This window comes from Gymnoscopelus microlampas, assembly GCF_963454915.1.
Source record: "Gymnoscopelus microlampas genome assembly, chromosome: 19".
Classification (NCBI taxonomy): domain Eukaryota; kingdom Metazoa; phylum Chordata; class Actinopteri; order Myctophiformes; family Myctophidae; genus Gymnoscopelus; species Gymnoscopelus microlampas.
In genome coordinates this window covers 35,328,816-35,346,574 of record NC_139956.1, presented here as the reverse complement: position 1 = coordinate 35,346,574, position 17,759 = coordinate 35,328,816, and the positions used below count along the sequence as shown (strand labels likewise).

Below are 17,759 nucleotides of genomic sequence, written 5' to 3'. Positions count from 1 at the left end.
TTAATATGTTTTTGAAGCTAGTCTTTGAAAATCCTGGTGGTTTTTGGCACTCTGCTTTTTTTTAAAGCTTTAATATGGATTCTAATGATAAATAATTTAGCTGGGGGACCCCTTGAAACTCCCACAATTATCCCCCTGGGGGTCCCAGGACCTCACGTGGAGAACCACACTGGTCAACATTTACTTGAGTAAAAGTACCAAAGTATCGGCATCAAAATGTACTTTAAAAGTACCAAAAGTAGAAAGTACTCATTATGCAGAATGTCCCATTTCTCAAGTTTTCAAATGTATAAAATGTACAAAGATCTTTTGAAAATAGCAGATCTACAAGCTCACAATGCGTCGCGTTGTGAGCTTGTAGAGCTGCATTTCAAATGGCCAAAATGTATGTAGGGCTGAAGTGGTTAATGTATGTTTTGTAATAATAATATATAATAATATTGATAATAATATGGGTAATAATAATAATAATAATAATAATAATAATAATAATCAAAGTCTATAAAGTAACTAGTAACTAAAGTTTTCAAATAATTAGTAGTGGAGTAAAAGTACAATATTTGCCTCTGAGATGTAGTGGAGTATAAGCAAAAGTACTGGAAACTGGAAATACTCCAGTAAAGTAAAAAATACCCCAACATTCTATTACAGTTCTTAGTTACTTTACACCACTGCAGATAATTAATTATATACTGTTTACCTCCACTGCAACTGTCGGATACAGGAAGAGTGGGCTCTAAGGAAGAGTGGGCACTTAGATGTAAAATTTGATATTTTTGTCCAAAATGTTAAACATCAAAATATTTGAAAAATTATCTTAGCCCATTTAGACCTGGAAAGAATCTGTGTCATTTTTAGATTTCTTTGGCTATTAAAAAATAGCAGACCTACTCAGACCTAGCTCACGGCGCGGCACCGAGTGCCACGCTACGAGCTTGTAGATCTGCTATTTTGTAGAAAAATCGTGACATTTTTGACAAATTTTACATTGCGGTGCCCACTCCTCCTTCCTTAGTGCCCACTCGTCCTGTTATCGTCCAGTTCGGCCCATTCATGGGCTCTATGCACAGCAGCCATATTGTGAAGACATTCACAGGTGTTACCAATGATACTAATGAAGGCTCTGTTCCATTCTGTTCAAACAGAGTCAGGGTGCTCATGGTTCCATGAGGGGGTTCCAAATGGCCTCTTACGGGTGTGTAACTCTGAGAGTGTACTAATGGAACCAAATGGACCCTTACGTGTCCATTTGGTTCCATTTGTACACTCTCAGAGTTATGGTGGTCGTGGAAATTAAAAAGTCTGAGAACCACTGTGCTACACTAAATGGAACAGAGCCTTCATTAGTATCATTGGTAACACCTGTGATTTTTTTCACAATATGGCTGCTGTGCATAGAGCCTATTCAGACCGCTTTGCAACAGACAGGGCTAATGCAGTATGCATGCATGCATGCATGCGGCCAAGTAAAGCCACAGTCATGTGTTTTCTAAAGCACGCTGGGGCTCAACAATGTTCCACTCATTGTCCCCTCTTCTATTTGCTAAATGCAGAGCTGGCAGTACAGGAGCCCCCCCGGCTCTGCTTTTGTTGTTTGGGGGGACGTGGCAAAGTAAATACATTGGGTCCTCTGGAAAGAACTGGAACGTTTTTTGGTGTATAGACCAGTTAGACAGTAAGAGTTTAGAGCTCAGTTTAGCTGTCAAGGCTTTTTTTCTACATCCAGGAATGAACTACCGTGTTTGCTCTGAACCCATTAAGACCGGGAACTCATATTTGTGATTTTAACCATTATCTTATACTTAAGCTATTGAAAAATAGCAGATATACAAGCTCATATATATCGAGCTTGTAGATCTGCTATTTGTTTTGAAAAATCCAGTTTTTTTTCTCCAAATTTTTGAACATTTAGGTTTTTTTTAAAGCGTTTTTACCTCAAATCTTTGCTTCTGGGGGATTCTGCAAATGTCTTCTCCTAACAGTTAAAAACCTATGTTGCTATAATGTCTGTGGTGCTCAAACCTGTTCCATGTCAAGGTCAACGACCACCCAAAATGATATGTATTTGGCCGTGGACCCCCATCTCAAAATGTTTTGTTCCAGGGACCCCCAGAAGCAAAGATTTTAGTTACAAATGTTCGCTTTAAAAATATGTGTATTCAAAGATTTGCAAAAAATGTCACGATAAAAAAAAAAAATCAGATCTACAAGCTCATAGACACAGATGCGTTCCCGGTCTTAATGGGTTAATCCATCCGTAGCTTGTACATCTGCTATTTTTTGAAAAGCCAACCTAAAATCTAAAATGACACAGACGCTTTCCTGGTCTTAATGGGCCAAAGGCGTAGTATGTAACTTACTTTGCCCTGTGTTTACATAACAAAACAAATGTCTTTTTTACCCCATCATTTCAGTTCCCTCTGCACCAGCTGTTATTAGCCGCTGGAGCCGCGTGGTGGTGTTTACCTGCAGAAACACACTCCTCTCGCTGTATTTTGGTGTTTTTACCCCAAAACGTCTACCAGTAATTGAATGCAGCCAGAAGCAGTGGTTCACTTAAGCAAAAGTACCAACACGGCAATATAGAAATACTCTGTTCCAAGTAAAAGTCCGAAATTCAAAATGTACTTGAGTAAAAGTTAAAACGTATTGGCATCAAAATATACTTACATACCAAAAGTAAAAGTACAGAAATATTTGAAAATAGCAGATCTACAAGCTCACAACGTGTCGCATCGCGACACGTTGTGAGCTTGTAGATCTGCTATTTTCAAATATTTCTGTATGTATAAAATGTATATAATGTATAATGTATAAAATGTATAAAATAGGGCTAAATTCATTAATGTATGTTTTATAATATCATCATTTACATCTGTTTTCAAATCATTGAAGTACAATATTTGCCTCTGAGGTGTAGTGGGGTAGAAGTACAAGTATTGGAAATTGGAAATACTCAAGTAAAGTACAAATACCTACATATTTGACTTAAGTACAGTACTTAAGTAAATGTACTTAGTTACTTTCCACCACTGGGCAGAAGGCAATGTGTTTCTGCAGGTAAACACCATTACACTACTCCAGTGGTAGCCCTATCAGAGCCCTGTATACCTTTCTTGTATTTGGGATTATTTATGACGGTATCATCCCAAATACACAGAAAGCTATACGGGATTCAGAAAGGAGCTTCTCCAGTGGCTTATATCTGGCTGTTGTATAGAGGGAAATGATGGGTAAAAAAAATGTTTTGTTTTGTTTTGTTATCTAAACACCCAGGGCAAAGTTTGTTTTAACCCATTAAGACCATTTTTAGATTTGAGCTAAAAAGCATTATTTTACACTTTGGGCTATTCAAAAATATCAGATATACAAGCTGATAGCGCGGCACCGCGCTACGAGCTTGTAGATCTGCTATTTTTGAAAAATCGTGAAAATGTGTGCAAATCTTTGAATATATATATATTTTTTAAGCGAACATTTTTAACTCAAATCTTTGCTTCTGGGGGGTCCCTGGAACAAGATATTTTGATGGGGGTCCGCGTACAAATACATATCATTTTGGGGGTCCTTGACATGAAAAAAATGTAGCACCACTGATATAGAAACATACGTTTTTTTCAGAATACTGTTGGGATTTAGGAGACATGTAGAATCGGCTTCAGGTCTCAATGGGTTAAGTTTCTCTGTCATAATGTCTGCCTCCAGTTAAGTAATAGTTCTCACAGGAAAACAAATATTCTGTGTTCAGTGCTGTCCACACCAAGCAGGAGAACTATTTTACATGATAAACATAGAAATTATGTCATTTTAGAAATGGTTCTAACTCAAGTGGATGCTGGATGGTATAGTGTGTGTCCAGACTACATCTCTAAACAATGACAGCATATAGAATATATATCGTTGCCGTCGGGCAAAAGCCTCTTATCTCCATATTTAACCTTTTGTATTTTTTCGTCAACTAATGCTTAACGCCATGCTTGATCATACTACAGCATCACACAAAAGCATCAAACGCGGCGCGTTTTGAGCTTGTAGATCTGCTATCTTTCAATTTTGAATCCTGAACAGTAGCAGTTTTGGACATTGTGTCAATACGGATATCAATCAATTAATCAATTAATCAATCAATCAATTAATCAAACAAAGATAGTTTTGACAATATATTTATGTTTATAGTGCTTGGTGTATATGGCCTGTTGATTTAACCCATTAAGAAGACCTGGCAACGCATCTGTGTCACTTTAGATGTCTTGCGCTATGAGCTTGTAGATCTGCTATTTTTGAAAAATAGATTTTTTTTTTTCAAAAAACTTGGGATTTAGAAATAAAAAAAAAAGAATCGCCTCAGGTCTTAATGGGTTAACTAATTTATGTATTTGTTTAATACATATTTGACTGTGTAGAACACTATGTGATAGAATGCCTAATGCAAAGATGATGACAGTTACAAGCTTGAAAGATTACACTAAGTCTGCTATAGACTCTGTTACATCATGTACCTGATTAGACTGATATAAAAAGTAGAGGAGTATCACAGCTATGAAGTAGGACAAAGCTCAGATATATTACGTACTAGAGCAGTGGTTCTCAAAAGTGAGGTCCAGGGGACCCTCAGGGTTCCTTTGTGGGGGGTTCTAAATGGACCCTTTAGTGGTCTGTAGCTCTGAGCGTATACAAATGGAACCACATGGACCCTTACGCTCAAGAGTTATGGGGTCCTTTAAATGAAAAAAAAACAACACTCGACTAAAACCGGGCGAGCGTCTGTGTCTAACATTTTTTAAACACTTTGAAAGAACCTACTGGTTTAGAAGGCATTTGTAGAATTGGCCTCAAGTCTTAACCCATTCAAACCGGGAACGCATCTGTGGAACCGCTTTATCCATATTCTATACTTTGGCTATTTTTTGAAAAATCTTGAACATTGTGCAAATCTTTGAATATATTTATTTTAAAATGTTTTAACAAAAATCTTTGCTTCTGGGGGGTCCCTGGAACAAAATATTTTGAGTTGGGGGTCCGCGGCCAAATACATATCATTTTGGTGGGTCCTTGACACGAAAAAGTTTTGAGCACCACTGATATTATAGCAACATACGGTTTTCAGAAAACTGACATTTGTAGAATCGGAACTTCAGGCCTTAATGGGTTAAATTAAAGGGCCAGAGGAGTATTTCAGCTAATTTTAGGACAAAGCTCACATCAAATGGATTCAAGTCGGTCGGTGCTTACCTTGCCTGTGTGTGTGTGTGTGGGCGACGTGCAGTGCAGGTCCACTCCGTGACAGGTGTGTGAGAGGAGAGAGAGAGAGAGAGAGAGAGAGAGAGAGAGAGAGAGACAGCCCAGAGAGAGGGAGAGAGAGGAGTGTTTAGTGGAAGGCAGGCGGCCGGTGCGGTGGAGAGCACAGCACAGCCACCACACGCCGGCTTATCAGTCAGATAGCAGCAGGGGGGTGGGGTGGGCGGGGGGGGGGTGTCGCTGTGTTTCAGGACAGGGTGGGCTGGCTGGCTACGTGCTCTCCCATGTGTGTAGAGGAGAGAGAGAGAGAGAAAGAGAGAGAGAGAGAGAGAGAGAGAGAGAGAGAGAGCAACCTGTTGGTTCATCCTCTCCTGGCCTTGGCTGGTGGCCGGCTGTGCCGCTGGACCTGCAAGGGTTACTTGTATTTTACTGGAGTATGCTTTTACTTCTACTCCACTACATCTCGGAGGCAAATATTGTACTTTTACTCCACTACAAATATTTGAAGACTTTAGTTACTTTGCAGATATAGATGATTATTACATTATAAAACATACGTTAACGACTTTAGTCGTATTTTATACCTAGGCTGTTTGAAAAAAATAGCTGATCTACAAGCTCACGACGCATCACATCGATGCGTTGTGAGCTTGTAGATCTGCTATTTTCAAACAATTTAGTACTTTTACTTTTGGTACTTTTGATACCAATACTTGTGTACTTTTACTCAAGTAAATCTGCTTGAAAACATCTAGGGGAAAAAACAAAAAGTGAAAACATTGTAAGGACACAATGGGGTTCCCTCTGGCACACAATATTTCCAGATGTGGCCAAGAAGAACATGTTGACTTTAAGATGTTTGAGAACTAGGCCTGTCCCAATTATTACATAATCGTGTAAACGCAATCATTTGAGATAATCGTAATTATTTTTGCGTAATCGTCAGGTAAACTTTCATAATCGAGACAGCCCTATAGGCTCTATTCACAGCAGCCATATTATGAAGACATTCACAGGTGTTACCAATGATACTAATGAAGGCTCTGTTCCATTTAGTGTAGCACAGTGGTTTCCACGACCCCCATAACTCTGAGAGTGTACAAATGGAACCAAATGGACCCTTACGGGTCCATTTGGTTCCATTTGTACACTCTCAGAGTTACACACCTGTAAGGGGCCATTTGGAAGCCCATGAGGGTCCCTGGACCCCAACTGTAGACCCACTGGTGTAACAGAGTGTTTCCAGTGGGCCAACATGCACAATATCAGCACCCTGACTCTGTTTGACCAGAATGGAACAGAGCCTTCATTAGTATCATTGGTAACACCTGTGAATGTCTTCATAATATGGCTGCTGTGAATAGAGCCTATGAGAACCACTGAGATAGAGATAGAGACAGACAGAGAGACAGCTGGTGGTCAGTACTCCTGATGGTTCCACCTGAGAGCTGCTGATTCCTTTGTGTTGCTGATCAACCTGTGAGGAAGGGAGTGTGGGGGGGGGGCTGCACTGTTGCCAGATTTTGTGAGAGAAATAAGCAACAACCTGGTTTATGAAAACAAGCCCAAAGTCGCTTAATAATAAGCAAGCAGACATGGCAACAGTGGGGGGTGTGGCGGTGCGCTGCGGTCGTGACTCGTGAATAATTGATTCTGATTCATGTAAAATTATGTAGCGGCCTGCTGTGGCGCCGGCGTCACCTGCCGGCCAGGAGTTCTAACGTTACACAGTGGAAGGGGGGGAGGGGGTCGGCTTTCAAAGGCGGGCGGGCGGCAATTCCCTTCTGAGCGATATGTGTTCCCCCTTCAAGTTGTAATCAGTCCATTAGCGCCATGAAAGCGACAGGTGGTCTCACGTAGCTCTCCCCTCGCTTGTTGCGTCACTGCATGGGCTTTTGTTTTCCGCCATGCAGTGTGTCCGTTCGCCATTTGCTGATATCGTTGCCGTCTCTGGGCAGAAACCTCTTATCTCTGCATGTTCTAACTCTTTGTGCTTGTAGATCTGCTACTTTTGCCGTTTTTGAATTTGAATCCTGAAAAAAAACCTGTTTTGGACATATGAGTGCCCAAATATGGAGCGTGTCGTCTAACCTCAATCGTGTCTCGTCATGGCATCAGGCGCAAACAAATCACTCAGCTCCATATATGGGCACAAAAGGGTGCATGCCCATACAGTATATGGGCATATACTGATGACATTAGGGATCTCCATATGGGCATGAAAGGGACACGGACCGACAGATACAGAGAACTCCATATATGGGCATGAAGGGGCATGAAGACTGACATATACAGAGATCTCAGTAGGCTCTATGCACAGCAGCCATATTGGACAGAAATTGGGCCCCTTCCTTGCTTCCTTCACAGGTGTTACCAATTACACTAATGAAGGCTCTGTTCCCTTTAGTGTAGCACAGTGGTTCTCAAAGTTTTTAATTTCTACCACCCCCATAACTCTGAGAGTGTACAAATGGAACCAAATGGACCCGGGAGGGTCCATTTGGTTCCATTTGTACACTCTCAGAGTTACACCCTCTCAAGGAACCATGAGGGTCCCTGGACCACACTTTGAGACCCACTAGTATTTCTAGTGAGCCAACATGCACAAAATCAGTATTTAGTATCATTGGCAACACCTGTGAAGGAAGTCAGAAGAGGCCCAATTTTTCTCCAAAATGGCTGCTGTGCATAGAGCCTATTTATGGTCTTATCAGTAGGATTGGCGGTGCCACGTAGGTGTGAGGGCCACGTAGCGGCCCGAACCTCTAGTAATAGCAAAATGGCCACCGTGGGAATATGGTCACTTAGTTGGACATTGACTCTTAGTGGAATTATCTTTTCTTTTGTCCTTTTCAAGCATGACCAGAGAAGATGAGTGAGGGTCTGAAGGCACGTTTTGACTTCCCCAGTCCCATCATACAAGCCCAGGTAAAGACGCTGACAGCTTGTGTGATGTTTTGCAATGTGTGTATTCTCGCTGCACTGACGCTGCTATTTCACTTTCTGTTGTGTGATTGTGTAATACATTGCTGCCTGGTAAAAATGGGTTTCAGACCTTCACACACTGGTTTGCGCAGACCTTTTCGTGGGTGAAAAGTACTTCATGTCAATTCACACTTTCTTAATTTTCAGTTTAGTTTGCGTGCTAACTAGGCACTGTAAAGAACATGTTTTTGTCTCCGCCAGAGGTGGAGAGTATGTTTTCGTCTCCGTCCTTCCGTGTGTCCGTCCGTCTCAGCCAAGCTAACATTGGTCAAGCTTCACGTGACAATATGTTGCCACCAATGCTTTTGATTGGCTAGCGAGACGTGTGATGAAATAAAAACCTATAAATAGGTTTGTCACTTCAAAAAATCATTTATATTTTTTGAAGTGAGCTTCCATCAGCCAAGCTAACATTGGTCAAGTGACACGTGACAATATGTAATATAAATAGGTAAGGCAGGATTAATCAGGAACAGTACTGGTGGAGACCTGTGCTCTGAGGAGCACATTTTCTAGTTTAATTATTTATTTGACACATGCATTTGTTAAGTCAAGTGAGTGTCAAAGTGTTAAGTATTTCATTGTACATTACAATACACAACAATCAAGTTGAACTCGAACATGAACTTTTTTTCACACATAAACAGATCATTACTTTTAGAATTTTGTTTATATTTTCTCCAAAATCATTCAACTTTTCAAATCAATCTACTTTAAAATGTATTGACAAACAGTTATAGCAGTGATATTTTGTGTATTGGATTACCTATCTCAATCAAGTTTCATGTCTCAGCTAAATCATTTCTACATCACATTCAAATCAACTGAACCCACCACTATGGTCCTTTTAAAATGTTTTAGCATTATTGGGGTACAGTAAGTGGATGGAAAAGCAAGTCTCATGTTGCCGCTTTTGACCCGAATGTCCATCTTGTTGTTCATTCCATAAACAGACAGTGAGAAGCCTTGTTGCTGCTGTACTCAAAGAAAAGGGTCAAAATGAAAAGATCTCCTCTCAGGTGAGTGTGTTTCTGTGAGCTTCAAACCCTTAAAGGTACTGTAAGTGATATTGTTTTGCTAAAATAAGTGTTAAATAGCTCTATATTCTGATAGTACTCGTTGATATAGACTATTGTTTGTTCAGTAACAGGGGTCTCCGTGTGGGCAACTTTTCCTGATTGGCTGAAATTTGAATTTTCATGTATTTTCTGTTTATTAACTCTTTAACTCATTCAGTGCCATTGACGTCACCAACGTCACATTTTTGTAAGCCCAGAGTGCCAATGACGTCGGCGACGTCATGAACTTTTTCTTTTTTTTTTTTATGTTCTGAACCCAAGATATCATGATTTGAAGATTTGCTGCTCCATTCACTTCTTGTTTAACATCTTACTGAAAAAGGCTGTATCTCGCTTCCTAAGCACTTTTTTTTTACAATGTATTTTTGGCCTTGGCACAGGGATGATAAAGCCAGAAATATGTTTGGCACTGAATGAGTTAACTGCCAGAGTACATGGTGTAATAGTGTCACCCCACTGCCAGCGAAAACGAGCGATTTTACTGTACTGTACCATTGAAAAATCCTGTTCTTCTTCCAGGGTGCGGCCATGGAGGCGCTGTGGGAGCAGTGCTGCAGCGACTGCGCCCCGGTGCGCTCCACCTGTTGCGACGCCCTGGTTCTGCTGGTGGAGCAAGGCCACGGCGACCTCCAGAACGTCCTCAACACCATCCTCAACCTGCTGCCCTCGGCCAGGTATACCGTAGTTTATAGGCCACTGGTTCTCACAGGTGTTACCAATTACACTAATAATGAAGGCTCTGTTCCCTTTAGTGTAGCACAGTGGTTCTCAAACTTTTTAATTTCTACCACCCCCATAACTCTGAGAGTGTACAAATGGAACCAAATGGACCCTCCCGGGTCCATTTGGTTCCATTTGTACACTCTCAGAGTGTACAGGGGTCCTTGGGGGGGGGTTCCAGGGGGTCCCCCAGCAAAATGTGTTAAAATAGCGTCACAATAATTTGAACCACTTTAACCTTTTATACTGGCTATTTTTTTTTTAATCGTGACATTATGTGCAAACCTTTGAATATATATATTTTTTAAGCGAACATTTGTAACTCAAATCTTTGCTTCTGGGGGTGCCTGGAACAGATGGGAGTCCGCGGCCAAATACATTTTGGGGGTCCTTCACATGAAAAAGTTTGAGAACCCCTGAGTTAGGCCACTGGTTCTCAACCTGTGGGGACCCCCCCATATGATTTTGGGGGGGTCCCCAGATGACAGTAAAGTGACAAAAGGAAAATGGTCAAATAACAATAGAAAGAGGCAAACATTTTGGAGATTCTACAAAGGTCTTATTTTGCTATAATATCAGTGGTTCTCAAACTAGGTGACACGCAAACCTAGGCTGCATGTCGTGGGTTCGAGCCCCGATCCCGATTCCCGACGACCTTTGCTTTCCACGTGAAGGAGCTGCAGTTCTACTCAGAGTCTCAGAGTGGGGTCATCCCTTTGTTCCCCGGGTTCTATGTTCCCCCACTAGGGTTAGGGTTAGGTTTAGGGTTAGGTAAGCGGGGAACATAGAACCCCGGGGCCTCGGAGTGACTTCCTAACTAACGAACGATATAAAACTATAAGCGAACGCCTGTCCGTTAACACTAACAAGCCATGTGGGTTTGAGCAAGAAACCGAATCCATCATCAAACGTCCGAACAGTGTAAGAATGTCTCGGAGCATCATTTGTACGTATGAAGAGTAGGCAGAAGTTTAAGTTCCTGCCATTTAATTTAAGCACCTCAAATGAAGATTTATGATGAGGAAGTGACATTATGGTTTACTATGGGGCTCCACTGAAACCGTTTTACAATATCATGTGCCACCAACATTTCAACGCTTGCAGTGGTGTAAAGTAAACTAAGTACATTTACTCAAGTACTGTACAATTTTGAGGTATTTGTACTTTACTTGAGTATTTCCAATTTCCAATACTTTTACTTCTATTCCACTACATCTCAGAGGCAAATATTGCACTTTTACTCCACTACAATTATTTGGTTTTTAGTTACTAGTTACTTTGTAGATTTTGATTATTATTACAAAACATACATTAACCACTTCAGCCCTATATACATTTTGGCCATTTGAAAATAGCCAATCTACAAGCTCACAATGTGTTGTCAAAAGGTTTTTAGACATTTTAGACATTTGGGACATTCTGCATAATGAGTACTTTCTACTTTTGGTACTTTAAAGGACAACTTCGTTTTTTTTACAACCAAGGTTTATATTTTAGCTTGTAATTAAAGTAAATAAAAGATGAGTGTTATTTTTTTTTCCTTTACTGCTTTCTATAGTTTTAGCAATTTTCGCGATCTTTTTTACAGTGGGCGGGGGCATTCTGTCCGGTGGCTAAATATGTTTTTTTTACACAATAAAAAAGGTCCTGTGGTCTTTGATGGCCAGATGTGAGTTATTGGGGGCTAGAAGAGCTACTGTAAATAATAATAATAAAGAAAACACCGGGTTATTGTGTAAAAAAATACATATTTAGCCACCGGACAGAATGCCCCCGCCCACTGTAAAAAATATCGCGAAAATTGCAAAAACTATAGAAAGAATGAACACTCATCTTTTATTTACTTTAATTACAATCTAAAACATAAACCTTGGTTGTAAAAAAACAAAGTCGTCCTTTAAGTACATTTTGATACCAATACTTTTGTACTCTTACTCAAGTCAATTTTGAATTCCGGACTTTTACTTGTAACAGACTACTTGCACATTGCAGTATTGATACTTTTACGTAAGCAAAAAATGTGAGTACTTTTCCCACCACTGAGGGCAGCCAAAACGAAACGAAGGGTGGCATCAGGCTGAGGATCACAGTGTGGCACTGCAGAGGCATTCTTTCCACTGCCACCATCGTGCACCCCCCCCCCCCCCCCCCCCCGAGCCGGCCCTCCTGTCACGCTGTCCTTGTCACCGGCGTGGCTGACGTGGATCTATTGATCGTTCTCTAAGATAATGACCGCGGTGGCTGCGGGGGAGCATGGACGACCTAACAGTCACGGTGACCTTTCCCCAGCTGCTGAGATGATGTGTCCTGTCCTCCTCCTGCCTTGTGCCACATCACTGTGTAATGGGACCGATATATCACAACCATAATATCCCATTAAGGCCCGAGTCCGATTCTTAAAATGTTTTCTAAACAGTTTTTTGTTATAAAAAATATTTTTTCATGATTTTTGAAAAGCCAAAGAAATCTAAAGTGACACAGATGCGTTCCAGGTCTCAATGGAATATGGATAAAGTACTCAGCCGACCCCCAGTTACTTGAGCCAAGGTATTGCTCTGTCAAATTTGTATTTCAAAAGTACAAGCTCTTAAAAAAATACTTAAATATTCAAAAGTAAAGAAAATGTCTTTTTAATATCAGTGCATTGCTGCATTGAACTTTTGATATTTCCCAAGAAATTCAAAGATTTTTCTGAAAAAATAAAATAAAATCAGTAATGGAGAAAATAGCAGATCTACAAGCTCACAACACGTCACATCTGTGACGCGTTGTGAGCTTGCAGATCAGCTATTTTCGCTATATTTGAAACAAGGCTCAAGTGGTTAATTCATAAAGTAGCTTCTTTTCCCCTTCCTGGAAATGTAGTGTAGTCAAAGTGGAGTGACAGTAAATACTCAAGTAAAGTACAGAAAGTACAGTACTTAATGGTGTACTACAGTAGTAAATGTACTCAGTTACTTTCTATCACTGGTAATGGGACCATGTAGCATCGACACACATCTATGAGAGCTGTCCTGTTGTGATGACAAGGACTGAAGATGGGTTCATTTGTCTCCGTTCACATTAACCATGTTAACCCAGGCGTGCCTGTTTTGGCACGTCATTATAGACGTAAATGTATAGACGTAAATTTCGAAAGAGTTACAATTACATTTTTTTAAATTAAAATGTAAGTAAAAATGTCAAAGAATTTAAAAATAATCAAGACGCTTAAAGGTATGGTAAGTCTTCTTATAGTAATTCTTGCTATAGAGTGTTTGGGAGTGTTTGGGAGTATCCCTGTCTCTCCAGCCCATTATTAAACAGAAAATGAATTGGAGCTTATGAAAGAAATGAGCAGACAAAATTGGAACTGGTACACTATGAAATTTAAGCTGATAAATGGATACTCTCTCCTGATTGGCTGAAAATGTGCAACCCTCCTGAAAATGTATTTTCTGTTCATTAAAGAGCTACATACAGGGAGATACAGGGAGACTCCTGTTACTGAACAAACACGATAGCAATGAGTACTATTAGAATATAGAGCTTTAACCTTAACCGTTTTGTTTTCACCAAAGCATATCACTTACTCTACTTTAATTATTTTTAAAATAAAATACAATAAAAAATGTCAAATAATTAAAACAAAAATAATCTAGAAACGTCTGCATATGACAAACCGTATAGGGCTTATGTGGGTTATTCATTTTCTCTCTTTATCTTTTTATGTTTTGCCGAATGCTTTCTGAAAGTCCATAACGAGCGTCCATAATGTAAGAAATGTCTTGATGTATATACGGACATGTGTTGTTAATTATGTTAATTAAGGGAAGAGGCTGTGAGTTATTTTCACGTTGATTGGTGCAGAATATTGGAACATTATGACTTGAAATATACTTTCTTTGTTAACCCGTTAAAACCGGCATCTGTGTCATTTTAGATTTGAGCTAAAAAGCATTATTTTATACTTTGGCTATTCAAAAATAGCAGATCTACTACAGTAGCTCATACTATGAGCTTGTAGATCTGCTATTTAAAAAAAAATCTGAAATAAATAGTGCAAATCTTTGAATAGATATGTCTTTCAAAGTGAACAATTTGAACTCAAATCTTTGCTTCTGGGGGTCCCTGGAACTAAAGATGGGGGTCCGCGGCCAAATACATATAATTTTGGGGGTCATTGACATGAAAAAGCTTGAGCAGCACTGATATAGCAACATTTTCAGAATCGGGATCCCAGATGACAGTGAAGGACTTTTGAAGGACTTTTAAGACCTTTTTGAGCGGTGCAACCGCTCCTATAAGAGGGTTTCGGACCCATCTGTGGTGAAAGTTTTTCTTTCCGTCGTGAAAATTTGTCTTTCGCTGTGACGCCATGCTGTGGAAAACACGCCCATAGGCTAAAAAGAAATCACACCCAGTGTGACGTGCTGTGATTGGCTAGCCAGACACATGATGAAATTAACTTCAGACTTCGCAGACGCGCTGTGATTGGCTAGCGAGACGCATGATGAAATTAATAATAATGTAAAAAATGTAAGCACGTCACTTTGCAGGACGTGCTGTGATTGGCTACCGAGGTGCATGATGAAATTAATAACTCATAAATATCACCGCTCACTTCACACTTGGTGTGATTTTTAATACCTAAAAGAAAGCAAAGAAAAAGACCATTACTGCATAAAAAGTATTCAACAAACTAACTGTTCAAACATTGGCGAAATTATCAATGTGAAATTATATTGTGAGCTTGTAGATCTGCTATTTTCACAATATTTATCTGCGGAACCGAGTCATTCCAAGTGCTTATCATGGAGGGGTCCCCAGTTGATTATTTTGGGGGGTCACGGCTTCGAAAAGGTTGAGAACCACTGATCTAGAGGTACTGTTACACTGATTATTGATGATTGATTGGTAATGTGTCGTGTCTGTCCTCTTGTGGCGGTGCTCAGGAACGTCCAGGGTCTGATCAAGGTGATGGGCAGGCTGCTGCAGATGCAGGCGGACCGGAGAGACACCGAGGCACCCTACACCTGTCCATACTCCATCAGGTAACACCCTACACCTGTCTTTGAATATATATATTTTTTAAATTGAACATTTTTAACTCCAATATGTGCTTCTGGGGTTCCCTGGAACAACATATTTTGAGATGGGGGTCCGCGGCCAAATAGATATAATTTGGGGGGTCCTTGACATAGAAAAAGTTGGAGCATCGCTGATATAGCAACCAAACAACAACAATGTTATGAATGGCAACAGTCATCGCCATTCATAAAACACAAAGCACTGTGGTAGACTGCTTCCAGAGGCTTCAGTGTGGAGAGTGAAGCATGCATATACAGTAAATCCCCATAGTCAAATACAGACATTATTACAGATTGAACAGGACAACAAAGAAAAACAGGACCCGTTTCTGTAAAGGAAGCCAATTTGTCCTCTTAATTTTTTGATTAGGTTCTCCACATATATTATAATTCATTATAATTCATTATAATTCTTTTACAGATTTATTTTTGGGCTTTTTTATGCCTTTATTGACAGGACAGTATAGGCTGACAGGAAATGGGGAGTGACATGAAGCAAAGGCTGTCGGGATCGGGACTCTAACCCGCGACTCTAACCAGGCTGCACTGAGGTGCCTGGACCGCTACGCCAGTGGTCCAGGGCACCATTATTATTTTGAATCAATTTATTTTAAAGAAAACTTTACACATTGAAATTACGATACAAATCATTACAGAAAATAAACCTAGTGTATTTAACACAACTTTAACCCTTAGGTTTTGATACGGAGTAGTACTGATGCTTTCAATTAGATGCCAAGAAAGAAAGCTCGGTATCGAAATTCGATACCGAGCCGTGACTGCTGTAGTGATTTACAGTATGTCATGCAAGGGTCCAAGCAGTAGAACCAATCTCATCTTTTGTGACTACAGCTACAGTTCAGACCAGTGGTAGAAGAAGTACTCAGACTTTGGTGGATTTAACTTAGCTTTGACCAATAGAATACATTTAATCATAGAACATTTTAATCATTATTATTATTTTATTTTGTATTATTTATGAATGTAGAATTTCTTTTTACTATTTATTGTGTAGCAATAAAAGACTAAAGGTCCTTACACACCGGGGCGTTTTTTTCATGCGAATAATACGTTTTTTAAAAAAACCTTATAAAGTCAATGGAAGCGTACATGGAGCGAAAAAGCGAAGCGAAAAAGCGTCTTTTAATTATTCAGAACGAGTCCGAATTTTGCGTATATTCGCATATTCGCCCGGTGTGTAACCACCTTTACAGTGGAATTATTGGCAACTAAAGAAATAGGAATTCAAGAAAGAATAAAGACAAATACTGACAATGCCTATGAACATTGGCTTGCAGTTATTGCACATAGCCAACATTCAATAATAATATAGGCTTGTCATTGAGAAAGGAAAATAAAGTTGTCTTTTTGAGGAGAAGTGGAAGCTTATAAGTCACTTTAAGTTTAGCATGAGGGAGAGGGTCTACCCTCTTTAGGGAATTACTTGATATGACATCTCTAGGCTACAGAAAACATTCAGTTGGCTATTAAACATACACAAGACACAGACGATAGACAACCGGTTCCTTACAGCTGCCATTAATTAGTGCTTTTGATTTCCTTTGTGGTCAAATCAGGGTCAAATGCATAGGCTCAACGAGCCATCGTTAACCTGCTAATGTTACACAGCTGATTGGCAACATGCGTTAAACTCTGATCTCCAAGCAAGTTGGAGAACACTCTAAAATCGGGGATTTTACTTTGGCTTGTCAATTTAAGATGACAATAGCAACAAAGGTTAGTAGTAGACCTGTATGTATGATGATCAGTTATTGTTCCAGACAGTGGTCTATCCAAGACGTTTTAACACGTTTGAGACCAGGTCTCAACCAGCTCCTCATGCCGTCTCACTCTCTCTCTCTCTGTGTGAGTAGCCTGGGCAGCATTCCAGATTTCGGGTATATGATCCGGTCGGGAGCGGAAGTAGAAAAAAGAAGAAGTGGCCGGATGGGCAGAACCGGAAAGACGTCTCACCCCAAAATAGGTCCGTCCTAATAAAATCCTTGATGCGGCATAGTTTAGCTTATTTTTTAAATGTAAATGTGCGTGCACTATCCGGAGACTATTTAGCGTCAGTATTGTCCCACGGGGAAATTCTATTCCATTTAAATAGGGATTGGGGAACCAAAACAAAGCGGCACCGCAAAACCGGATGGGCAGAATCCGGAAAGAGGATTCTTTTTTCATTTTTTTTTCAGTAGGCGTGGCCTAGACCGGATCATATGGGTCTTTTCGTAACGCAGACCCGGCTTTCCTCCGAGGTGGAAAGACTGGTGATGCGAGGTTACTGTGTGAGTAATCTGAGTTCCCAGAAGTTCTCGCCAGCTCTCGCGGGGCGAAGGAACTTCTGGGCCAGAGCCCTTGTATTCGTGGGCGGGATGTGACGTCCGCTCAGAATCTGAGCGGACACGCCTCTTACCGGTCTGAGAGCTGTGCAACTCGTCTAAAAAGTCCGACGAGAGGCAAACAGCAGTACACAACAATGGCGGCCGAAATTTCTCAAGGGGAAATTGCTTCCCGTCGATCCTATTTAGATGCAAGACCCACTGCATGTGGATCCCGCCCCCTTTTCTTCATTGGCTGTTGATTTGAATCACAACGCAGTGGCCGCGCTCCTGCTGTCCAAGCTCCGACGCTAACCCTCCCAGACTACTGTGTGAGTAGCGTA

At 40.4% G+C, this 17,759-nt stretch overlaps 2 protein-coding genes across 2 annotated transcripts in view; one reads left to right on the top strand and one right to left on the bottom strand.

The window, feature by feature from the left end:
• mllt3 (MLLT3 super elongation complex subunit) overlaps window positions 1-5,260 on the bottom strand; it is a 124,577-nt gene extending 119,317 nt beyond the window's left edge. Inside the window, exon 1 of the mRNA XM_084043629.1 lies at window positions 5,233-5,260. The gene's annotated coding sequence lies outside the window, so the exon portion shown is untranslated. The remainder of the gene's footprint in view (window positions 1-5,232) is intronic.
• The window catches only part of focad (focadhesin), a 113,879-nt gene that overhangs the window by 1,299 nt on the left and 94,821 nt on the right, over window positions 1-17,759 (top strand). The window contains exons 2-5 of the mRNA XM_084043605.1: window positions 8,096-8,166; window positions 9,177-9,242; window positions 9,822-9,976; window positions 14,957-15,055. Coding sequence (XP_083899731.1) covers window positions 8,110-8,166; window positions 9,177-9,242; window positions 9,822-9,976; window positions 14,957-15,055 — 377 coding nt within the window. The 5' untranslated portion in view covers window positions 8,096-8,109. The remainder of the gene's footprint in view (window positions 1-8,095; window positions 8,167-9,176; window positions 9,243-9,821; window positions 9,977-14,956; window positions 15,056-17,759) is intronic.